The sequence below is a fragment of the Taudactylus pleione genome, unplaced genomic scaffold (assembly GCF_031769625.1).
Source record: "Taudactylus pleione unplaced genomic scaffold, aTauple2 ptg000086l, whole genome shotgun sequence".
Classification (NCBI taxonomy): domain Eukaryota; kingdom Metazoa; phylum Chordata; class Amphibia; order Anura; family Myobatrachidae; genus Taudactylus; species Taudactylus pleione.
This window is the reverse complement of record NW_028284488.1, coordinates 7364802-7388215: the sequence shown is the minus strand read 5'-3', so window position 1 is coordinate 7388215 and position 23414 is coordinate 7364802. Positions and strand designations below refer to the sequence as shown.

The following is a 23414-nucleotide window of genomic DNA, read 5'->3' as shown; positions in this document are numbered from 1 at the left end:
GGCTGCTTGGTTACATTCATTTAGTGTTGTGGTCTTTACTATCCTCTTACACTTTTTCTTTTTTTGTAGTTTTTCTTTCCTTATACAATCATATAGTCTGATATTTAAGTTATTACTTCATTTTATAGATAATTGCGTAACCTAACTCAATGGTTTAATGGGCTTTTGTAAAGCAGTGCTTTTCCCTGAAAATGTACTCAGTTCATTGTTGGTACTTTATTTATATAAAGTACCAATGTATATACAGAAGGGCCTGATTCAGTAAGGATCGCCATTGCGATCACAATAGCAATTATGCACGCAGTCTGACTGCGAAGATATGCTAATGATTGCAATCGCAATGCCAAACGCAGCCTAACATAAGGACGACCACTTTACCTTACACACATCCGTAATACTTAGCATGACTGCGAAACCATCAGTAACATCGAGTACAATCGGAGTCTGACCTTGATCAGGTATTGCTATACTCATTGCACGCAGTGAAAGGCCAAGCTGCGTATGGCATCGTAATGGCTAATTTATGCACGCCTCTGCAACGGCGTTCAAACGCACGGGCATTCCTGCTTTTCGCCGACCACCCCCCCCCCCCGTCACCAACCCCAAATGGTACTTCCTGTCGATCACTCTGCGATGGGTCTGCATAGTCACTGCTATCGCAGTCCCGATCGCAGTGGAGTCTTTGCGCATGCGCACTGCGATGCATGCGCTGGACGCAACAAACGGCCGATCGCGAGCATAATCGCAGTTGCGATCAGTAGTGAATCAGGCCCATAGTGCATAGTGTTTGTTAGCATTTGCTTTTCTGGATTTCAGAGGCGGAGGCGGTGAATGATTGTATATTTTGTTGTTGTTTTTTTTTTTCATAGACATGTTTAGCTAGGGTTAGGGACTGACAGATATTGGAAGGATTATCAGCACAGATGAGTGATGTAAGGCACCTATCGGACTGATGCAGGAAGATTGTGATATGAAATGCATCTCTATAGGACATTAAATGAATAATATATACAACTTGTTTTTACTTTTTGTTCAGCACTTTAAGTTTCTTGAAAAATATTTAATTATTGCACTATTGATTAAATACATTATTAGGCGCTAATGAAATAGTGTCACTAATGGTCAGATAACCATGAATGGCAAGTTGTGTTTCAGTTTTACTCTGTATTTATGTTTCAGGCCTCCAATCAAATTAAGAACATCACAGGGTTGGAAAAGCTGAATGTGTTGCAAACACTGGACCTCTCATACAACCAGATCTCTGGTCTTGAAGGGCTGGAAGGACTGGCATTTTTACAGACTCTGAACCTTAAAGACAATGAGGTATTGACTATTTCTATTGTTTCTTTTTGTCTGGATCCTGTATTGCCTGCTTCCTAAGGTGAACCTGTCGCTATCATACAGCCTTATTGAAATCATCACATTTTGTTAGCTAGGCATAAACAAATGAATAATAGAAGACCAAAGCCCTTTTTTCCTCTTTCGTCCTATCTGGGGAACACTGACGCTGGGATATGAGGGATGGGCAATGAAGTTGGCACTAAAAAAAGTTACTTGGCTGAAACCCCCCTCCCTTATATACCCTCCCCTTCCCCCAGCTCCTTAGTTATATTTTTAGTGCCTGCAGGAGAGGCACAGAGTTTTTCTAGGTTAGGTTCTTTTATCTATTCCTAGTCTATTTTTGTACTTAGGTTTCTAACTAACCTTATGGTATCAGGGTAGGTGAAGCAGGTTTGTATCATCGCCGTTAACCGGTATCTGTTTCCCTCATGCCGCAACCTGCTTCTGAAGAGACCAGAGGGTCACCACACCTGCGGGAGTTTGGGACCCTGAGACAACTCCTGGTGAGGCCCTCCCGCCATCGGCTTTGCCGGCGCCATTCCTGGGACCCACGGCATGAGTAATGCCGGCGGCACCTGCAGAATGCATATTTTCTTCAGAATACTTATTTTACTTATTGTTTATTTGTGGTATATTGCTTAGGGGTATTAGTTTAATTAGATTTTTTTTTTTTGATTTTTTGAATGATTTTCTTTAAAATATAAAACCCCCTTTTTATGCAATAAGGGGGAACACAGGTTTTTCTTTGTGTACTTGTCTCAGTGAGTGTTACCACTTGTGTTAAACAATGTCTGCAAAGGGAGACAGACCTCCCAAAGCTAAGCAGGGGGTTTCACATTTGATACATTATACATGTTTTAAATGTTCTGCCAAGCTATTTAAAGGGAGCAAGGAACATAAGGCCCTTTGTGCAGATTGTGAGGCTAAAAGCTGCATACACACGTAAAGATTTTCTGTCCAACTAGTTGATTGGTTGGAATGAAAATCTGGTAAGGTATGAAAGCAAATGACAATCAGCAATTTGCTCCTAAACACCGGAAAATGGACACAAACTGTTGTTTGAACAAATTGTTTAGATCAAACATTTAACAAACTTTTCTGACGACCATTTTCATCTGTTTTCTGGCATTTAGGAGCAAATTGCTGATCATCAGTTACTCCCATATGTTACCAGATTTTCATTCCAACCAATCAATTAGTTGGATGGTTGGACAGAAAATCTTTACGCGTGTACCCAGCTTAAGGCACGTGGGCAGCGATCGTCCCGGGACACACTGGCAGATCAAGTGTTGCCTGCATGGGCGAAAGTTATGGCTCAGTCCATTGCAGACTTGGCAAAGGAAGTGTGGGATGTCCACAGCCAGACTGATGTAAGTGCTTGGGTTCCTTTAGCTCTGCAGCAGATCTGTCCCCTTCCTGAGATAGTTGGTAATCTGATAGATATGGGATTGACTATACAAATGGATAGACTTTCTAAGGACTGTTCATCATTAGGAGCGGTCCTGGGCTTGGCTGAGGCTGGTGCCCGTAAGAGCCAGCTTATACAGACTGTGATTTCCCTGAGGAAAATGAGGATTCAGAGGGATCTTCTGCAGAGGAAAGGGAGGTGTTGGGTCAGGAGTGGCTGGACCATTCCAGTTGGGAAGACAGTTCTCCCGATAGACTGGGAGTTACTGAGCTTTTCAAGGCCATCCCCCAAACTCTAAAAATCGAGGATGAGAATGAGCCTTATGCTTCAACAGCTCCTGGAGGGCTATTTAAGAGAAAAAAGAAACCGCTAACCTTTCCTTCATTTATGCATTTTTTGGATATGTTGGGCGAAGCTTGTCTAAACCATACTGTATATAAACGATATAAGCTTCCAGCAGGTTTTAAAGTTACTTATCCCTTCGCTGAGAAGGATATGACTCCATGAGAGGTACCTCTAGCAGTGGAGGCTATTCAATCAGGTGCAGACCCTTTGGATCTCCTAACCCCGGTAGACGATCTGAAGCAGACTTTAATTTATGTGAGTCATGCGTCCTTGGACGCTATTTCTTTTCTTTCAGGTGTGTCAGCCTTCTCTATTTTGGCCAAAAGGACACTCTGGTTACACTCTTGGCAAGAGTATAGAGAGTCCAAAAAATATTTTGGAGGGAGTTCCCTTTATGGCTCAATCCTTATTTGGACCAGAGCTGGAGCGCATTATTGCTCAGGTGACTGGTGGTAGAAGTCAGTTTCTCCCAGTCCTTTCATCTCACTGTAGAACTCCTAGATATCGGCCCTTTCGGTACTCTGGCAGGCTTCGGCCTCCACCCACCAGAGGTGCGACAGGAGGTCACAGAGCAGGTCAGTTCAGAGGGCAAATGGCCATGGGGTCCCATCATCCAGGCTTCCTTAGAAGTGACAGATCCTCCCAATGACTTCTGTCAGGGGGACTCACAGAACACTTGTGTAGGGGCCAGTTTTATTTTATTCAAGGAAGTCTGGTTCCGTTCAACCACAGACCATTGGGACAGAGGAGTCCACTCCAGAGGTTACATACTGGACCTGGAGGACTCACGTCCCCATCGATTCATTGTAACCCCTCATCCTCGAGATCTACTCAGAAGAAGGACATTAAAGGGGGAAATTCACACCCTTTTAATTTCAGGGGTAGTGATCCCTGTTCCAGTGGATCTTCAGGGACTAGGCTTTTATTCAAATCTCTTCCTAGTAGGAAAGCCAGATGGTTCTTTTCGCCCCGTCTAGAATTTAAAGAAGCTCAAACCACATTTAAGAGCACGTAAGTTCAAGATGGAGTCGTTCCATAATTGCCTCTTGGAAGGCGGAGAATTTCTCGTGTTCCTCAATATAAAGGACGCATATCTGCATGTGCCAATTCAGGAACGTGAGCACGAGCTGCTGCATTTAGTGGTAGGCCCCTGGCACTTTCAGTTCAGGTTCTGCCCTTCAGCAGGGTGCCTCGATTTAGCATTTAGCAACTGTACAAGGCGGCCACCTGGTCCTCAGTGGACACATTTACCAAATTCTATTGGTTCCACATGTTTGTGGCTAAAGATGCAAGTTTTGCTAACCAGGTTTTGCGTACAGTATTGTCTCTTGAGGCTTGCTTTGGGAAGTCCCAGTGTCAGTATTCCCCAGATAGGGGGAAAGAGGATTCTCTGGTTACTCACAGTAGAATCAATTCCTCTGAGTCCATCTGGGGAACACTGAGTTCCCTCCCTGATGTGTGTGATGGATTTATATGTTCATCTCTTTTTCCTTATTTTCTCCTTTTGAATTTGCTAGTTGGATAACTAAGCTGGGGGAAGGGGAGGGTATATAAGAGAGGGGGAGTTTCAGTCAATTAACTTTTTTTAGTGCCTACTCCGGAATCCGTATGATTTACCGCATGGCTGGCGGCTCAAATCCCAACAGCGGAAACCCGGCAGGGGTGAAAATCCCGAAGCTACAAAAGGTAAGTATCGCTAACCTTTTTTTACCCCCTAACCCTCCTTTAGGTGTTCCTAACCCTATCCTCCCCCGCAAGTGCCTAACCCTAACCCCCCTCTAAGTGCCTAAACCTAAGTCTCCCGGGGGGGTGCCTAACCCTAAGTCCCCTCCGGGGGCCCCTAACCTAACCCATACCCCCCCACGGCTGTCCACGCCCGGTGCCCAGCTTACCTTCGATCGGTAAGCTGGGTGTCGGGCTCCTGGCATAGGTCTAATGACAGGCGTTGGGATTTCGACGCCTGTCATTAGTATTTTGCTGGGATTAGACAGTCTGGAAGCCGGCAGTCAGGATTTCGGCCGTTTGCTTCCCCCAAGCCTCTGCCCCTCCTTCATATGCCAGCGTCATTGTTCCCCAAATCGATTGGATTTAGAGGAACTGATTCTACGGTGAGTAACCAGAGAATCCTCTTTTCTCCCCTTTCCCCAGGATAAGTGTGTATGTGGATCCATCTTAGTGACAAAATGCTGTATCATGTAGAGAATATTCATGTGGATTAGTTACCTAGTGCTATAAGTCCTGAATCCTGATCAAGTCTTGCACATCCATCCACTTTTACGCTCCCCTTATCATAACTGTTACGGCATCAGTGTTCGTGTGATGGCGTGTCTTGCTTTATGGCCACTGGAGATCCCAGAGACCTCCTGGTTCGTGCAGTGGTGCCAAGTTTATTTGTGCCAACATAATTTGAAATTAAATATAATTAAACATTACAGTAAATTGGAAAACAGTATGTTATGATACTATAATGGTAGTATATTTTAAGTCTTATAATGAGAACCCATGTTTTTCATATTATATATCGTATTTGTTTTACCGTTGTAAAACCTTAATAAAAAACAGTTTATACAAAAAAAGTCTTAAATTGATAAACATTTTAAAACTGACATAGGTGCAGAGCAATACCTATAAGGGGTATATTTATTAAAGTGCGGGTTTTTAGAAGTGGAGATGTTGCCCATAGCAACCAATCAGATTCTAGCTGTAATCTTCTAGAAGGTGCTAGTTAAATGTTCAGTAGAATCTTATTGGTTACTATGGGCAACATTCACTAAAGGGCAGATTTAAAAGACAAGAATATTTAGTGCATTTAATAATAGGTTGTAATCCTTAGCATGCAATACAGTTCTGCACTGGAGATATTGTGATGTGGGAAATAACCGCTATCACATACAATGCACAGAGAGTATGTATTGAAAGGAAAACAAGCCAGGTATGTAGTGTATTTACTTTGCAAATTGACCCCTAATACTTTCATTATATAAGTTCCAGTGCACCAAAATATGTGCAATCTAGAACTTGGAGAAACTATAGTGGACTGGGCGCATTGAAGTGCAGCATCTCTCTTTTAATCCCTATTTCACATATATGTTAAACTTTCAGCATTGTTACTTCCTATATTCCTGTACCCCCATCTGTCTGTAATGGGGCAGTATACAGAAGCCTGGTGCAGGAGATAGCATATGCAGACATACTTGCCAACTCTCCCTCATTGTCAGGGAGACTCCCTGAAATAGCAGCAATCTCCCTGCTCCCTGAAGAGCCTTGTAATCTCCCTGATTGCACCTTACCCCCATTATGAATCTGTTATATTTTTAAAAAAACTGAGATATATACATTGAAATGGGATAATTTAGTATAATTTCTCTGAATTGGTTATAAGGCACAATGATACTTATGGCTACATGCATTTTCTAAAAAGTATTTTCATCAACAAATAGATCTTACTAACTGCTTTTGGGCTAATTTACATTTGGATGTAAGATAATGTTATGACATACCTCTCAGATGTAGCAGTACACGTCCACTTTACCACCACGCTCATAGGTGCTGCTCTCACAATCTCCCTGAAATGCTTTTTCAAAAGTAGGCAAGTATGATATGCAGTAACTGCTAGATTCATATGGCTCTGTGAACTGAGATGTAATTATAATCACATGTTTTAGCTGGGTCTGGCACCCCATGGGTATTGTTCATATTCAGGAACTGGACACATGTGTATCTGTATCGCTTATGACCTAGTTTTATTACTGTCATTTGTGGTTCATGCAATATTTCCATTTACAGATCTGTCAAATAAGTGAAATTGCTTTCATTGAAGAGCTGCCTCTGCTACATGTCCTAAATCTTATAAACAATCCAGTGCAGGTAATTGTGGATCCCTCCACCACCCCTATCATTTCCCTGTTATTTATTATTATTATTGATCAGCTGCATAGTACAGTACAATTTTTTCATGCTGTGTATATTGGATGACATTTTAAGTACTTAGTGCCCCTTTACTATTAGGGGAACGTTTTTTAGGGGACGTCATTAGAATCAAAAGAAATTCCTGAATTCCAGGGAAAAAAATGATTTGTTGTCTTTCATGCAGGAAAGAGTTCTAATGCCAGTTTTGCTGTCATTCTCTACCAAATCAGTCAGATCCATGTTGTCCAACTAGAGCAACTCAGCAAAACCATTCTAATTTAACTCTAAATCACATTGGGCTCTATTTATTAACATTATTTTTACTAAAATAAAGTGAAAAAGGGTGTTTTCACACCATTTTCACATTATTTTAGTTTCACCTGTAGTTATTACAGGGCAATTGGAGTAGAATTAGTAAAATTCTACTCCAACCCCTAGTATCACTTATTTTTAGTAAAGCAGATCGCATTTCCCATAATTGTAATGGGAAATGTGATCCGACCATAGTTACTAAAAATAAATTGTAAAAAAATACCCAGTAATCAGCTATGTGGTCTAAACAGACCGCAAGCTGATTGCTGTAAAAAAAAAAATTGAAACATTTTTTTTTTTACTTACCTGAATCCAGGGACTGGTGATCGGGCCTCCGGTGATGGCTCCTCTCCGGTCAGCTGGTCTCCCATAGTGCACTGCGGCCCGGTCATCAGGTGATCGGGTCCCAGTGCAGTATGGGAGATCACCTGATCGGGAAGCCCGGAGAAGATCACCGGAGGCCAGGAGGATGCAGGTAAGTGTAATGAAGGGAGGGGGAGCTCGCGGGGGTCCGCGATCGCGGGGGGCGGGGCTTAGCATCGGTGCGGGGTAGCAGCGACGGTGGGTCAGCGCATGCGCGCGCTCTTAGTCGCGGTATTTTTTCCGAAAATACCGCGACTAGAGTGCGGATGGGAGCCGCAGGGACAGAGCTTTATCACAAGCTCTGTCCCTGCAAGGGATTTATAGTAAATCCCTGTGATATTGCCTGAATTCGCAATGCGAATTCACTCGGCAATATCACACTACAATCCGCATTCAATATGCGGATTGTAGTAAATAGAACCATTGTCATAATACCCAGTATATGTGTGTAACAGACAATTGCGGGCACGTTTTCCCTGCATGCCAAAAAGAAAACAAAAACTGCATTTACACTAATTGCATCACGCATAGGGCCTGATACAGCCGTGTAAGCAATAGTGATAACGCAGTTGAACGATTGTTTGCCATTGCGCATGCGTACAAGCCGCACTGCACTTGTGCAGTGATCGCATTGCGATTACGGACGCACAAAATAATCCATTGCAAAGTGAGTGACAGGCTGTCAGCGTTTGGGGGCGGTGACGGGGGAATGGTCAGAAAAACACAGGCATGGCTGCCGTTTGACCGCTGATTGCATGCGTAGCATGAGAGCTCTCTGCGTGCGACGAGACTTGCAGACGAGACTTGCAGTTTCTGCTGCTGTTCAGACCTGGTGTAAATGCTGCATGACTGGCTGATGTGCGTCGATGGTACCGATGTTTAAGCAGAATTGCGAGGTTGGACGGATGTGAGAAGGCAGCAGTGGGCGTCTTTATGCTGGCTGAGCTGTGGCAGGCATTAGCATATTTTCGCAGCTGCGTTTCATATGAAATCGCAGCTGCGATCCAAATTGCGTACGCTGCTGAATCAGACCCATAGTTTGCCCAGGTGCATATGTGTACCCTTTAGCAGGATTTACTCCTAACTGTAAATAAATACTCAGGTAGAAATGTAATAGCTTACGAGATGCAGGTCTGCCCAATGTTTTGAATAAGTGATAATTTAAAAGGCAAAGACCTTTTAAAAAATTATTGCTTTCAAATATTGGGCAGACCCTCCAGAATCTTGTGGATGCCTGTATCTCGCAGGCTATATTACATTTCTGCCTCAGTGTTTTGGAGCACAATAGTGCACGTCACTGAGCTGCTGCGGCCCATGCTAGAGACCTATAATGGAATAATGGGGTCAACATTCTTCCAAAGTGCTGTGAGAGACTGATTAATAACTGCAGGAAATATGTATTAATGGTAGTATAACCAGTTACTGAATCCAAGGGGTCTTTTCATTTCACATTGCCAGTGGGTGTTGTATATATATTTTTCACATTGTCATTGGGTGTTGTATATATATTTTTCACATTGCCATTGGGTGTTGTATATATATTTTTCACATTGCCATTGGGTGTTGTATATATTTGAGGCAGCACAGATAGTGTAATGGGTAGCATTGCTGCCTCAAAGCACTGAGGTCATTGGTTCTATTCCCACTATGGCCCTAACTGTTTGGAGTTTGTATATTCTCCCTGTTCTTGCGTGGGTTTCCTTCGGATACTTCGGTTTCCTACCACACTCCAAAAATATACTGGTATGTTAATTTCCTCCCAACAAAATTAACCCTAGTGTGTATGCGTACATGTGATAGGGAATTTAAATTGTAAGCTCCACTGGGGCAGGGACTGATGTGAATGGACAAATATTCTCTGTAAAGCACTGCAGAATATGTGTGCGCTATATAAATAACTGGTAATAAATAATTGAAATTTTTTTTTAGCAACATTTTGTGGTTAATTCCAGGTAATTTTATCTAATATCTGGTTTTGATCTTCCTATCATTATATGTGAAGAATATACAATGATGCAGTAAATACTCTGATCATTGCACTTGTGCTTAGTTATTTATGGACTTTTTTGGTTTCTTGCTATTAGTCACTAACACATAAAAATCATATTGCTATTGTATTCTTTGCCATCCACTGGTACAGCCATGGCCAAAAGTTTTGAGAATGATACAAGTATTGGTTTTCACAAAGTTTGCTGACACAGGACTGATGGTAGCGCTCACCTTTCCTTCTCCGGACAAGCTTTTTTCCAGATGTCCCAAACAATCTGAAAGGGGATTCATCAGAGAAAATAACTTTATCCCAGTCCTCAGCAGTCTAATCCCTGTACCTTTTGCAGAATATCAGTCTGTCCCTGATGTTTTTCCTGGAGATTAGTGGCTTCTTTGCTGCCCTTCTTGACACCAGGCCATCCTCCAAAAGTCTTTGTACTGTGTCATGCCAACAGTAAAGCATCCTGAGACCATTCATGTGTGGGGTTGCTTCTCAGCCAAAGGAGTGGGCTCATTCACAATTTTGCCTAAGAACACATCCATGAATAAAGAATTGCACCAAAACATCCTCAAAGAGCAACTTCTCCCAACCATCTAAGAACAGTTTGGTGACAAACAATGCCTTTTCGAGCATGATGGAGCACCTTGTCATAAGGCAAAAGTGATAACTAAGTGGCTCGGGGAACAAAACATCAAAATTTTGGGTCCATGGCCAGGAAACTCCCCAGACCTTAAATGCCATCGAGAACTTGTGGTCAATCCTCAGTTGTGGGTGGACAAACAAAAACCCACAAATTCTGACAAACTCCAACCATTGATTAGGCAAGAATGGGTGGCAATCAGTCAGTATGTGGACAGAAGTTGATTGACAACATGCCAGGGTGAATTGCAGAGGTCTTGAAAAAGAAGGGTCAACACTGCAAATATTGACTCTTTGCATAAACTTAATGTAATTGTCAATAAAAGTCTTTGACACTTATGAAATACTTTTAATATTACTTCAGTATACCATAGTAACATCTCACAAAAAAGGTCTAAAAACACTGAAGCAGCAAACTTTGTGAAAACCAATACTTGTGTCATTCTCAAAACTTTTGGCCATGGCTGTACATCTTCTTCTGAGTTTCTGCTGTACTGCACTTTTGAGGTGTCTGACACATCATATAAAATGTTTAAACCAGTGGCAAACACAGGATTTCTGGAAGGGGGTTTCCAAATGCTTGATTTTAGCGTGATTGGGCCAGTCCATGAAGAGTGCATAATTCGCACTTAACCAGCTTTAATATGTGTCATACAAAGTGCATTGTGTGTCATAATTCCAGCATATACAGGACCAGCAATCACAGTAAGCCATTAAATGCTGCAGTGCGGCCATCCTGCCTGAGCTGAGTGTTTTTATTTCAGATGTGATTCCCGGAGTCTGGGATAGCAGCGGAAGAACCTAGTACTGCTCTGGACATAAATGTACATACAGTATTGGTCTTGTCATGCACTGAATAGTGTATTGTTATACAGTATTAATAATGAACCCTATTGATGGTCTATAGCAGTGCACCGCTAAAGGCCCCCATACATCAGAGATGGATCGTTGCGATCCTGCGATCGGATCAGAAACGCCGGTCAGAAATGCCGACAGATGGACATCGATGTTCCACGATCCATCGCAGGATCGGTGAAATTCTACATGTTAAATTTCACCAATCTGCCAATCTCGATAACTTTTTGATCCATCTCTGATGTATGGGGGACTTAACAGTGCATGTTTTTCAGATCTCCTAGTTGGTGCACAGGTGTATATATTGCTGGCTGACACATGTTAAAGGTGGTGCTAATTAGTTCATTTATGATACTCAGAAGAACATGCAGCACTAGTAAAATTCTATTATATTACTATTTCTGTTTAAGTCATGGTGTAGGCTGGCAACCGGAACTCCCAATCCCCCCCCCTCCCCCACCCCGCGCGTGCATTTGCCTATGTATCCATAATCTATAACTAATTGTAGCTGATTTACCTTTAAGCGACTTATTGTTTCTGCTCTAGGAACAAGCAGAGTACTGGCTGTCAGTGCTGTTTATGCTGCAGAGATTAACTGAACTGGATCAGAAGAAGATCAAAGTTGAGGAGAAGGTATTTATCGCAGCACCTGCTTTCCTCCGATTAATAAACATCTTCCCAAAGCAATCAGTGTTGCCAAGTAATTACACTGGTGACTCAGTGAGGAAAACATAGTTGGTCCCAGAGGAATGACATGTTAGGTGTGGCGACAGACAGCGTGCATCCTGAGTATACACCTCTAGACAGTTTCTGAAAAATGCATTTTCATAGTCATTATCAGTACGTAGATCCTAGTTAAAGTTCTAGCAATGGTTTCTTAATAAACTAACGAAAATCAATTGCACTAACTCAGGCTGTACAATCCAGGCTGCATGCACAGTCATTAACGTATCACACATTTTATTTGGAGCATCAAACACAACCAGTGTGCTCTTAGGAAAATAGCAGTTATACAGTATATGCCCATATACCTGCACTGTGACTGCATGCCACTCCTGCAACATTCACCATTACCCTATCTAAGTGACAAGTGGTTCAGCAGCTAGTCACATGTAGCACACACACAGAAGTATGAAGTATGCACAAAGTATAAGTAATACAAATACAAGTATGATCCAGGGTGCACAAGTGTAAGGGGTGTCTGTGATGCACATTATAATGGAAATGACCAATTTGCTGCATGAAAGAATCAGAATAAAAAGTAATGTTTCTAATTTCCATCTACAATGAAGGTTTTTCTCCTTGTCCCTAATTCTTGGAGTAGACTAGAGCATCAGGTGTAGTTTCTTTTCTTCATTTCTGTAGTAAAGATATAAATTGCACAAGCTGTTCTAGTACTCTGTTCCATACACTAATATTTCTTACAAATGTGTATTTAAAGTGACATTAAGTCATGATACGTGTTATAGTACATTGTGCGTGACAGTCTTACATGTACTTGTCCAGTAAGTGTCCCTGTAAATTACATTCAAATAATGAATTACTATAGGCTCCATTGATGGGAGGAGAGGGAAAGTTAGCTTGTGCTGATATTTTACATATCGGAAATAATAACTATTAAGCTAATAGTGTGATCCGAGTGCACCTGCTGTTGGTTTTGCTGTATTTTCTGTTTGTTGTTGTGCTGCGTCTGTTTCCTCATTGCATCATATCCATGTTATATATTACCCCGGTTACATGTGTTTTCTCAGCTATGGTTTAATATACCATATAGTTGCTTACTCTCAGTTGCTTATATAATTTGTGAACACTATCTTTCAGAGCACCTTCCAAAATTGCATATATTATTTTCTGTGTGTTTTGGAACCCTGTGGATGTTCCTTTTCATATTAGTTATATGCATTTTGTATGAATATAATTTAATGATTAGTTAGGAGTAGGACAGAATGGATTGTAGGCATATGGGTACTGGGTTCTGAAGCTGCTGAGGAGTACATATGGTAATGAATACTAATTTATATGGTGGTAGAATAGTAGTAGGAAAGTTTTATTATACAAATTAATGTATTATGTTACAGTATTGGATTAACTTTGAACTGAAACTTCTATATATCATCAGATGAAATGAAGGACTAAAGCAGATTTTTTTTTTTTTAATTATTGAGGGAGAGATTTAATAAATGTTGGAGAGAGATAAAGTACCAACCAATCAGCTTCTAGCTGTAACTGTACAGGCTGTGCTAGGAAAATGACAGAGGATGATTGGTTTGTACTTTCTCCAGTTTATCGCTTAAATAAATCTACCCCCAAATCTTTATAATGTTCCTGTTTCTTAAAAACCTTTTCATACAGTATGCAGAGTACCAGATGTTATAGATTCTCAGCATTTGTACTGACCTAAGCACAATATGAGTTCGATTGCTCGTGTGTAATCCTCAGAGAGAGAAAGGGGTCTATTCATGTAGAACATGAACTGGCTACTGAAAAATATCACTATATATATAGCATCACATTGATGTGATATATAGTGATGTTTTGTAACAACATGTACACTTACCTGTCAGACGACGTTCTCCGGTAACTGGCCCCTCCGCGTTCCCGGGAAGCAGTACGGAGACAGACATGCAGTATCAGGAGCCCGATATGTCTTCTTCCTACTGTGCATGCACCGGCACCTGAGAGCAACAGGTCACATCAGACCTGCTGCACAGTACACTGGGCTACAGGGGCAGAGCTTTCACCTTCCCTGCTCTTATCGTCTTGCTGTCCAGTTTACGCCATTCTGAGATTGTGAATCTGTACGTAGCAGAGGAACGGAAAGCTGAGCTTTCCATTGTATGAATCACTTTCCCCATACGGGGAGAGTTTTCCAGCCATGGAGCGGGGGTGCAGCTGGAGAAGTCATCAACTTCTCCACGGTAACTCACTTCATGAATAGAATGAAGCAGTGAAAAGCCCTTTTTTTAGTTAAACATGGCTTATCACTACTTCATGAATAGACCCCAAAGTACCAACCAATCAGCTCCTAAATGTCATTTGTGAGACACAGCCTGTAAAAATTACAGTTATACGCTGATTGTTCTTTATGTCTCTCCACTTTATCTGTCTCCAAGCTTTGATACATCTCTCCCCTTGTTCCATGTGTACACAATAAACCCCGGTACGCATTAAACGACCCGGCCGATGGTCGGGATGATTACTTTTCAACCCGGACCATGCAAGATTGCTGGTACACTAGGAGATTTAATGAAACACGGACCGATCGTTTGTTTCGTTCTTCATTAATATGCACTGCATCGCATGCGATCTTTTGTGTTTGGCCATGCAGTACGGCCAATTCCACGACGTTGCTGATGACACGTGGGAGCACGCAATAGTGTGTGCACATTAGACGATGTGGGAGACTTGTCGTTTTAATTTATCTAAAATCATCAAATTGTCCAATTTATCGTCTAGTGTGTACCCTACCTTACACTTCTCGCTCTGATTATAAATGTCACTAGCTGCTCTTAGAAACCAGATGTAGGCATACTTGCAAGTACTTTTGGCTTCCTCCGCTGAGAGATTTGTTTCATCTTTGCATCACCCCCCCGCTTTGCTGAACCCTGATTTGTGGCATTGCACAGGTGTCAGGCCATGATGACTATGAATAGCTTTATCAAGGGAAGCAGTAGGGTGACAGCTCTTCAGTGAGTCTAGGAGAACTCCACATTACGTGGAAGTCTCTCAGGCATTCTGGGAGAGTAGACGAGTATGTTGTAAGGAGAAGATGCACAGAGTTCTGTGGCTGAATTATGTTAAGTGCTAAAAGCAGAGCCGTAACTAGACTTTTTGGTGCCCTGTGTCAGAAAGAGCATTGGCACCCCCCTCATTTTTCAAAGGGACATAATGCACCCAAAAAAGGCCCATGGCTTCATGGGGAAGGGCCAGGGAAGAGATAGGAGAGGCCATGAGATGCTGAGGATGAAATAAGAGGAAACTACAAGTGAGGATGATATTAAACAGAAATTTGACAGGCCCAAACAGCGCCCCCTGACTTGTGGTGCCCTGTGCGATGGCACCGGCCACACTACCCTAGCTACGGCCCTGGCTAAAAGTACCATGAGCAGAACTAGCATTGAAATATGTAGGTTTACACTGGATGGCCAGTTGTGACCGTATAAATCTAGCAAATTTTCTATACAGCTCACACTAATTTTGTACTAGAAATGTAACCTGGTGGTCTGTTTTTCTGTCAGGTGCAGGCAGGTAGTTCTCTGTGTTACACTAATAAACAACGACATGATAATATTTTTATTTTTTCACTGGGCAATGGTCAGGTGGCAGCAGTGAATAAGTATGACCCTCCCCCAGAGGTAATTGCTGGACGGGATCACATGGCCAATGTTATGTACAGTATGATTCAGCCACAGAAGATCTTCGACAGGTAACCTCAACACCTGTAATATTTTAAGTGATGTTTTTTCTTTTCAGATGTTGACCTTGAATATTGTATACCCTAAAAAATCAAACTGGTTTTGAGTTTGAGACATAGTGTAAAGGGATATGTGATTTAAAAATGAATTCTGAAAAATATTTATTACTCAACTAATTATTTACAGATCTAAATAAAGAATAAAGTAATGCACACATATTTAATCTGGATATAGTATATTACCTTTTCTGTCTTTATACACCCTGTCTATTAAAATAATCTGGTTGAAACAAAATAAGGTTTCATGTGTAATTTAATTAATTAAATATTATTTTATTTTTATTTTTGCTGGGGGGGATTATATACAGTAATTATATGTGAAACATAACCACCCATCATACCTGTTTGATATATACACTGTTTAGTAGAGTGAACCAAAACCCTAAGGGCGCTAATCTAATAGGTGACAGTATACACTCCAATATAACTGCAGCTCCCAACCAAGGGTGTTGTACCCCTAAATATCACAATAAAAAAAAAGGTAAATGTAGATATATATATAGCCTTACCAGAGAGCGCTGTTTAATTGGTTGAGATACAATAAAATTTATTCTCATAAAATAACAATTCATACATCGACATATGACGAACAATACATTTAGCCACATTAAAAAAAGCCAGCATGACTCAATGATTGATTACATATATCATATTATTCATATCAAAAACATACTTTTAAAATGATATCTATATATTAATAAGGTTAATTAATACACAATGTATGAGGACTTTGGTCCTAATTGATAAAAAACAACAACAACCTGCGTCTCATTAGACACCTCAGATTCCGTGCAATTCAATAGGCAGGGCTTGTACAAAGCCTACAACTGGCAATATTTGTTCTTTGCAACTAATTGATCTCCATGAAGCAAACAGCAAAGTCTCCTTTATATGAAGCCAATTAATCAGTGTGAATAATCCATGCGGTTAGTAAGCGCTTATGGAGCGGTGTTAGTATTCAAAAGCATGCATATTGTGGTAAGCAGCCACTTCTAATCCCATTTTGATTCAGCACATACTGGGCATAATGCTCTCTGCTGCTGTCCCACAAGAATAAATAGTCAATTGTAACTATACAGTCCTTTCTCCAATTCCTTAGTGAGCGCTTATGACAATTGTCAATATAGTATTACCGCCTCTATCATCCAGGTACCATGTGTAACGCGTTTCTCCGCCTAGTAAGACACCATCAGCGGCTTCCTCAGACAGGGAGATCAATTAGTTGCATGGAACAAATATTGCCTGGTGTAGGCTTTGTACAAGCCCTGCCTATTGAATTGCACGGAATCTGAGGTGTCTAATGAGACAGAGGTTGTTGTTGTTTTTTATCAATTAGGACCAAAGCCCTCATACATTGTGTATTAACTAACCTTATTAATATATAGATATCATTTTAAAAGTATGTTTTTGATATGAATAATATGATATATGTAATCAATCATTGAGTCATGCTGGCTTTTTTTAAAGTGGCTAAATGTATTGTTCGTCATATGTCGATGTATGAATTGTTATTTTATGAGAATAAATTTTGTTGTATCTCAACCAATTAAACAGCGCTGTATGGTAAGGCTATATATCTACATATACCTTTTTTGTTTAGTAGAGTGTATGCAGCACTTCTTCTATGGCTTTTGCAGTCTTCAGTGACCATCTGTACCGAGTCCTCTATGGCTGACCCTCTCTCTCACTTTGTCACAAACACATGATCATTGGGCAAATTGTCCAGCAGCTTTGGGCAAGGCTCTACTCTGCCCGAGTAACTAGAAGTGCTGCCTAGTACCACTCTTAAATAGCCATATAGAAAAAGTAATAAAGGGACAAATACACTATAAGTACAATAGATTTATATACAGTCTGAGGAAAGAAGAAGACAGAGGATGCTGAAAGCCGCAAGTAAGTTTTAGTTGCTAAAAGAAAAATAGACAATAAAAAATCAACAGCCACAAATTCTGGTACTGGTGCTACAATTGGGGGTCCAGATCTGGTTACAAGAGATTTCCACCAAAAATATCATATCTATTTTTGTCTGATGTTTAAGCCATTGAAAAAGTTTTTCTTTTTAATTGCACATTGTAACCAATGTAGTGCGCATAATGTGGCTGCCTTACCTGGTACACTATTATGTGGAATGAACAATGCATGGTTCTGATGATTTGTCAAGGATCTATCCTAGTATTTTTGTCTCCCCAATTATGTGTAATCAATTCCAGGCACTGCCTGTAATCAGCCCAGTGTAATCTTAAATAGGGCAGTATTCAATTTGAAGCGAAAACTCGTTATCTGCGATCATTTATCGCAGATGACATCATTTTCGCCTGTTTGCATTATCCCTGTATTCAATTTCAAAGACTTTTCGCCGGTGTGAAAAGCCTTTGTTAGAAAACGGGGATAACTTTTCGCCATGTAAAACATGGTGAAAAGTGCAGAATTGGGGTTTAGTTGTGCAGGCTTAAAAAAATAGCCTGCAGCCCTGGGAGTGTCCCCTAAAGATAATGTGTCAAAAAAAGTAAAAAAAAAAATTTGGGACAACCCAAAAAATTATCTTGAATTTTGAGTTAAAAAATAAATAAATTATGGGGGACAAAATCCTAAAGTAGCTAAATAGATTCCAGAGGGGTTTCCAAGTATGCGGCAGGTGTTTTCTTCATTGCGGGTAGTAGCGGCAGGTACATTTTTGAAGAATTTTAAAAATGCACTTTAGGGATTTAAAAATATGCTTGCACCCATTTTCATGTACCCCAAATTTTATGGCCACCTAAGTGCTATTCTTCACCACTTGTTCACAGGCTCAAAAAAGCACCTGCTGCGGCTATTTAAAACCCCTAATTAGCTTCAGCAGGGAAAAGCGGGGGTACCCATAGTGATCCCCCATTACAGGACATATTTAGGGGGGTACTAGGAAGAATTCACAAATTTTTGCAATACTTACCTTTCCGCCGGGTCCCATTTTCACTGGATCCTAATTGAATGCAGGGATAAAGTGGGCGCGCGCCCGATACTTTATCCCTGCAAAACCTCAGATGTGGAGCGAAAAGTCCTGCACGAACTTTTCGCTCACAAATTGAATATCGCCCATAGTGTGCCTAAAATGGCTGCATCACCTGGATCCTTTGTGGACAGGATGAATAATCCTGAGGGAAGGGGGGAGCGGCTAGTTAGAGCAGCCCTGGTCAGCTGCTACGGGGGATATTTTCCTTTCTGTGTGGCTGCCGGCATCCCCTGTACAGCTATGAGGAGGTGGGTTTGTGAGGACGGGGACATGCGCACTCTGGAGGAAGTCTCTCTCCATACATGCCGATTGCTGTGGGCAGGGCCGTGTGATCTGCAGGAGGCAGGGTCCTGCAATATTATTTAAGAAGGGTTGTGGCCGTGCCTACTCGGATTGGCCACACCTCCTCTCAGTACCGGAGCCCATGGCCACTCTCTACAGCCCTGATCTTCATGGGGTCTGTTTTTCAGGCAAATCTAAACCTCTATATTATGCTTATACTATCTGTTAAGCACCTTGAGTCCTTTGAAAAGTGCTATATAAATGAAACAATTATTACCACCAGATTTACATAATAAGTGCTCCTTATGTTTGTTTTATGATGTTCTGTGTTATAGGGATCCAGATTATCCAGGAGCAGCAGAATGTGTACCCCTGATTTATCTGTGTAATTACATTAATACTAGCACCATGGGCAGTGTTCTTTCAGTGTGTTTTTTGATATTCATAAGACAGTAGGGGGCTACCTGCAGCTCTGCTACAGCTATGATACAGTTCTTCGTGTGATATACAGTAAGTGGAAATTGTACAGCAGATGGAGAGCTACAGGAAGCTGATCTAACATCAGAGCACAAACACAAATCCTACTAATAGGAGTATGGAGACCTAAATAAGAAACATAAGTGCTTTGTCTTCATACATGTCTTTTTGTTCAAAATATTTTTGAAATGACACAAAGTTCTCTCTGAGTGTCTAAGAATAAGATTACAGCAGGATGTGGCAGGTTGGTATAATGTGCACGTGACAGAAGAGCACAAGGCATCAGCTTGTATAATGTGCACGTAGCAGACAGGTACTTTAATCCATAGGAAACAATACACTCATTTGCTAAATATGAATACAAGTAATGATGACAGTTTATTCTATCTGCATTGTATGATTTGTGAACACAGAGAAAGCAAGTGTTGAATGATTTTAATATAATGTTTGTATAATTCCAAATAGTGCGCAATTGTTAGGATTATTACATAAAACATGAGATGTACCAATGTCCTCCTCATGTCTACAGTTGGATTTGATATTCATGGAGAAAATGTATGTTACTAATCTAGATAACTATGCCTGAGTTCCCAAACTCCTCATGTGCTAGATCAGTACATCTACAAATCACACTGACAAGCATTCTCCTGTGTTACAGCACTTTGCCCAATCTGGATACCCCTTACCCCATGCTGGTGCTTACTGGGCCCCAGTCCTGTGGGAAGCGAGAACTAGCACACAGAATGTGCAGGGAGTTTAAGGAGTTCTTCCACTACGGGTAAGACATTCATTTTTACAATGTATAGACTTGCCATATCATCCCTTTAATTCGGGACACATATGAATTACACAGATTCTGTGGCTGGCTGACTTCAAGTCTCCATTTCACCTGGTTTTAATCAGCCACAGAACCTGTGTAATTCACATGTGTCCCGAATTAAAGCGATGATATGGCAGCCTAACTATGTACAATGTGGTTCAAATCACTCAGAAGATGTGTAACTGGTTCACTGCCCAGCGGAAAATGAAACACATCTTTTAAACATACGCAATGAGATTCAACTGATCTTTTGAAGTCATAATGCTAGATTTAAGAGTACTTATTTAATCTAATGTTACACTCCTGTTGTGTAAATTGTTCCTGGGGATCACAGATGTAAGTGACCAGTTTATTTTAATACATAAAATGACACATTGAAGCACCTTAGAATGTTGATATTCACTCTCTGTCATTATATGAAAACCTTAAAGTGTACTTATCACACATTCACACCATGTGAGTAGCCATTGGCTCGATTTAATACAGCGCAATGCTGAATAGCCCCGGGAGGGAGCTCCCTGGGATAATCAATTCACTGTGCTGTTTGGGCCGACTAAACGATTTCTTCTCGCACCCCCTGAAGGTGGGAAGAGAAATACGACAAAAGTGCTGGCCACGCGGCTGTTTTCAGGCTTAGCACGGCACTAACAGCCTCGCGGCCAGCACTTTAGTCGGAGAATTACGGTTCCCGTGACCAAACACCCAGGTTAAGTTGCGAGACCCGGCATTCTCCAACTTAACTGGCAACTGTCGGACCAAACAGCGCGGTGAATTGAATCAAACCCTTTGGGCTGAACAAATTATTCTCAGAAAAGAGTCTATCATCTCCTACTAAACTAATAAGCTGCATTGCCAATATGAGCATTTGCACTGTGTATTGGTGATGGGTTCACTAAACTATGTAAGCTTTGTTATTTACACAGTGCCGCAGAAAGTTTTTGACAAAATAGCAGATTGGGATATAAAATGACAAATGAAATTGAATGTAATTAATACCACTTTCAGACCAACTCCCGGGAATGATCCAGTATTTTGAACACTGTTTCAAGCCATGTTACAGATGCTCACACCCCTTTTATACCATACCTTGGGCCCTGGTTATTCCCGGGTTGCCCCCTGTCACACTGCACCCATGTCTGCCCTTCCAAACGTGTGATTCATTAGAAGTGTACATTACAGGCTGTCTGCTCTGCAGCTATAAGATGACCTGATCTACCAGCGATCCTCAGACGTCAATCATCTGCTTTTACTGCAACTTGGGTTGAATAACCCGGGTTGCCCTTCCACACCGCACCTGACCTGGTTTGGTCCCGGGAATAACCCAGGACACACAACTTGGGTCAACCCTTTCAGACTGGCAGCTGATCCGGCTTGCCCCAGCAATATCCTGGGTCAGAGACTCGGTTTGAAAGGGGGTATAAATGAAGTGATAATCTAGGCAGTAGTAATAATAACCATGCAACTTATTTATTTGTTTATATAGCACCATTATGTTATTCAGTGCTATACAGATAATATTTAATAATCCTCATCAGTCTCTGCCCCATAGCCATTTACTGTCTACTTTCTATACCACATGCACTAGGGTCCATTTTTGTGAACAGCTACTTGACCTAATAAGTAGCATCACACAGGAGAGATTCATCCAATGTGCACTGCAGAAATAGCTTTGGTCTGCCTAGATTCCACAGGCCATGAGTAAAGGTGCCCACACACATACCGACTTTTCATCCAATTTGGCCGATTTCGACGAATCGTGATGACAGATCATGTAAAAAATGGCCAAATCGTGAGTTTCTACTCTTGATCACGATGCCGATGCTTGTCCCCGCTTGTCGTACCTTGCATCTTTAGATCTGCCGTGCTGTAGGGCAGATTAGCCAATCTGGAATACAATGCATTGGCTGCAAGATAGATCTTCAGTCAGATTGGACATTTTTAACTTCAAATCGTGACCACAACTGCCTGGGGAGAGTTCAGGGAGAGTTCAGGGGAAATCGTGTACATCGGCTGATTGCGAGCAAGTCGGTACGTGTGTGGGCACCATAACAGTGGGAGTGAGGGAGGGAAATACAGTACTACTTGCAAAGTATATAAAAGGGGCACAGATGCTCCTAGTTACTATATACCAATATATTTTTGTGGTGTGGAGAAAATTGGAGTACCAGGAGGAAACTCATCAAACACTGGAAAACATACCATCTCCACTACCTCTTTGCACCTTCATGTTGCAATGCTAGAGATGAAGCCCATATGTAGAGCAAAGTGATAAAGCTTTACAAACAAGGGATATATGTAAAAAACAGTCCCAATGTCCCCTTACCCTTAAGATTAATTTAAGACATATATGATTGTAGAGCAATAACGGATTTAAGAGAGAATGTAACAGTAAATGAAAAGGGATAGGATGATGGACTTTGCGATGGTTACAGTTTGCCCAGTGTGCTTCTGGAGGCTATTCCTCCTCTCACCTAGGTGCACTTCTACTTTGCAGATGTGTTTCCTGACAGTAAGCATACACCATGATGTGCACGGGGCAGACCATCCAGGTGCACTGGTGCAAAACCAAAGTATTGTGCAGTCTACATTGATAGCACTTCTCTGAGTGAGTAATTATGCAGGCAATACATCTAAATGCAGATTCCCTGTTCTGCCGATCTGATCCGCCAATTGGCGATTTGTCAGGGAATCAGAAAAAACAATCCCCGACTTACAGATTCCGACCATTTTCGGGTCAGAACTGGAGAATCAAGATTGTCCAAAATGTTGGATTTTCACGATCCCTGCCGGCAGAACGGGGAATTGCTCCAATAGAGGCTAGATGTATGGGCCCCTTAATTTAGAGAATATGCCAGATTTTCAAAAACATAGTAGGTTAATTGGCGGCTGATAAAACAAACATTAACCATAGTGTGTGTGTGTACATGTAATAGGGAATATAGATTATAAGCTCCACTGGGACAGGGACTGATGTGAATGACTGAAATATTCTCTGTAAAAGCACTACACAATGTGTGCACCATATAAATAACTGTTTTTATTATTATTAATAATAATAATAATAATAATAATAATTAATTTGTATTTTTGGGGTCATGAAGGCCTTTATTTTCTCCTGTGATGAGGTTATCTGTCACACTAAGGCGCAGGTTCCTTTAAAGCGAGTTACTATGAGACAGAAATCCGTGGCCGCAACTCTTTCTTATTCAA

General features: G+C 41.3%; 1 protein-coding gene across 1 annotated transcript in view; it reads left to right on the top strand.

The window, feature by feature from the left end:
• The window catches only part of LRGUK (leucine rich repeats and guanylate kinase domain containing), a 106608-nt gene that overhangs the window by 33129 nt on the left and 50065 nt on the right, over positions 1-23414 (top strand). The window contains exons 8-12 of the mRNA XM_088468892.1: positions 1180-1323; positions 6881-6961; positions 11709-11795; positions 15482-15588; positions 20043-20162. Of these exons, the coding sequence (XP_088325018.1) occupies positions 1180-1323; positions 6881-6961; positions 11709-11795; positions 15482-15588; positions 20043-20162 (539 nt within the window). The remainder of the gene's footprint in view (positions 1-1179; positions 1324-6880; positions 6962-11708; positions 11796-15481; positions 15589-20042; positions 20163-23414) is intronic.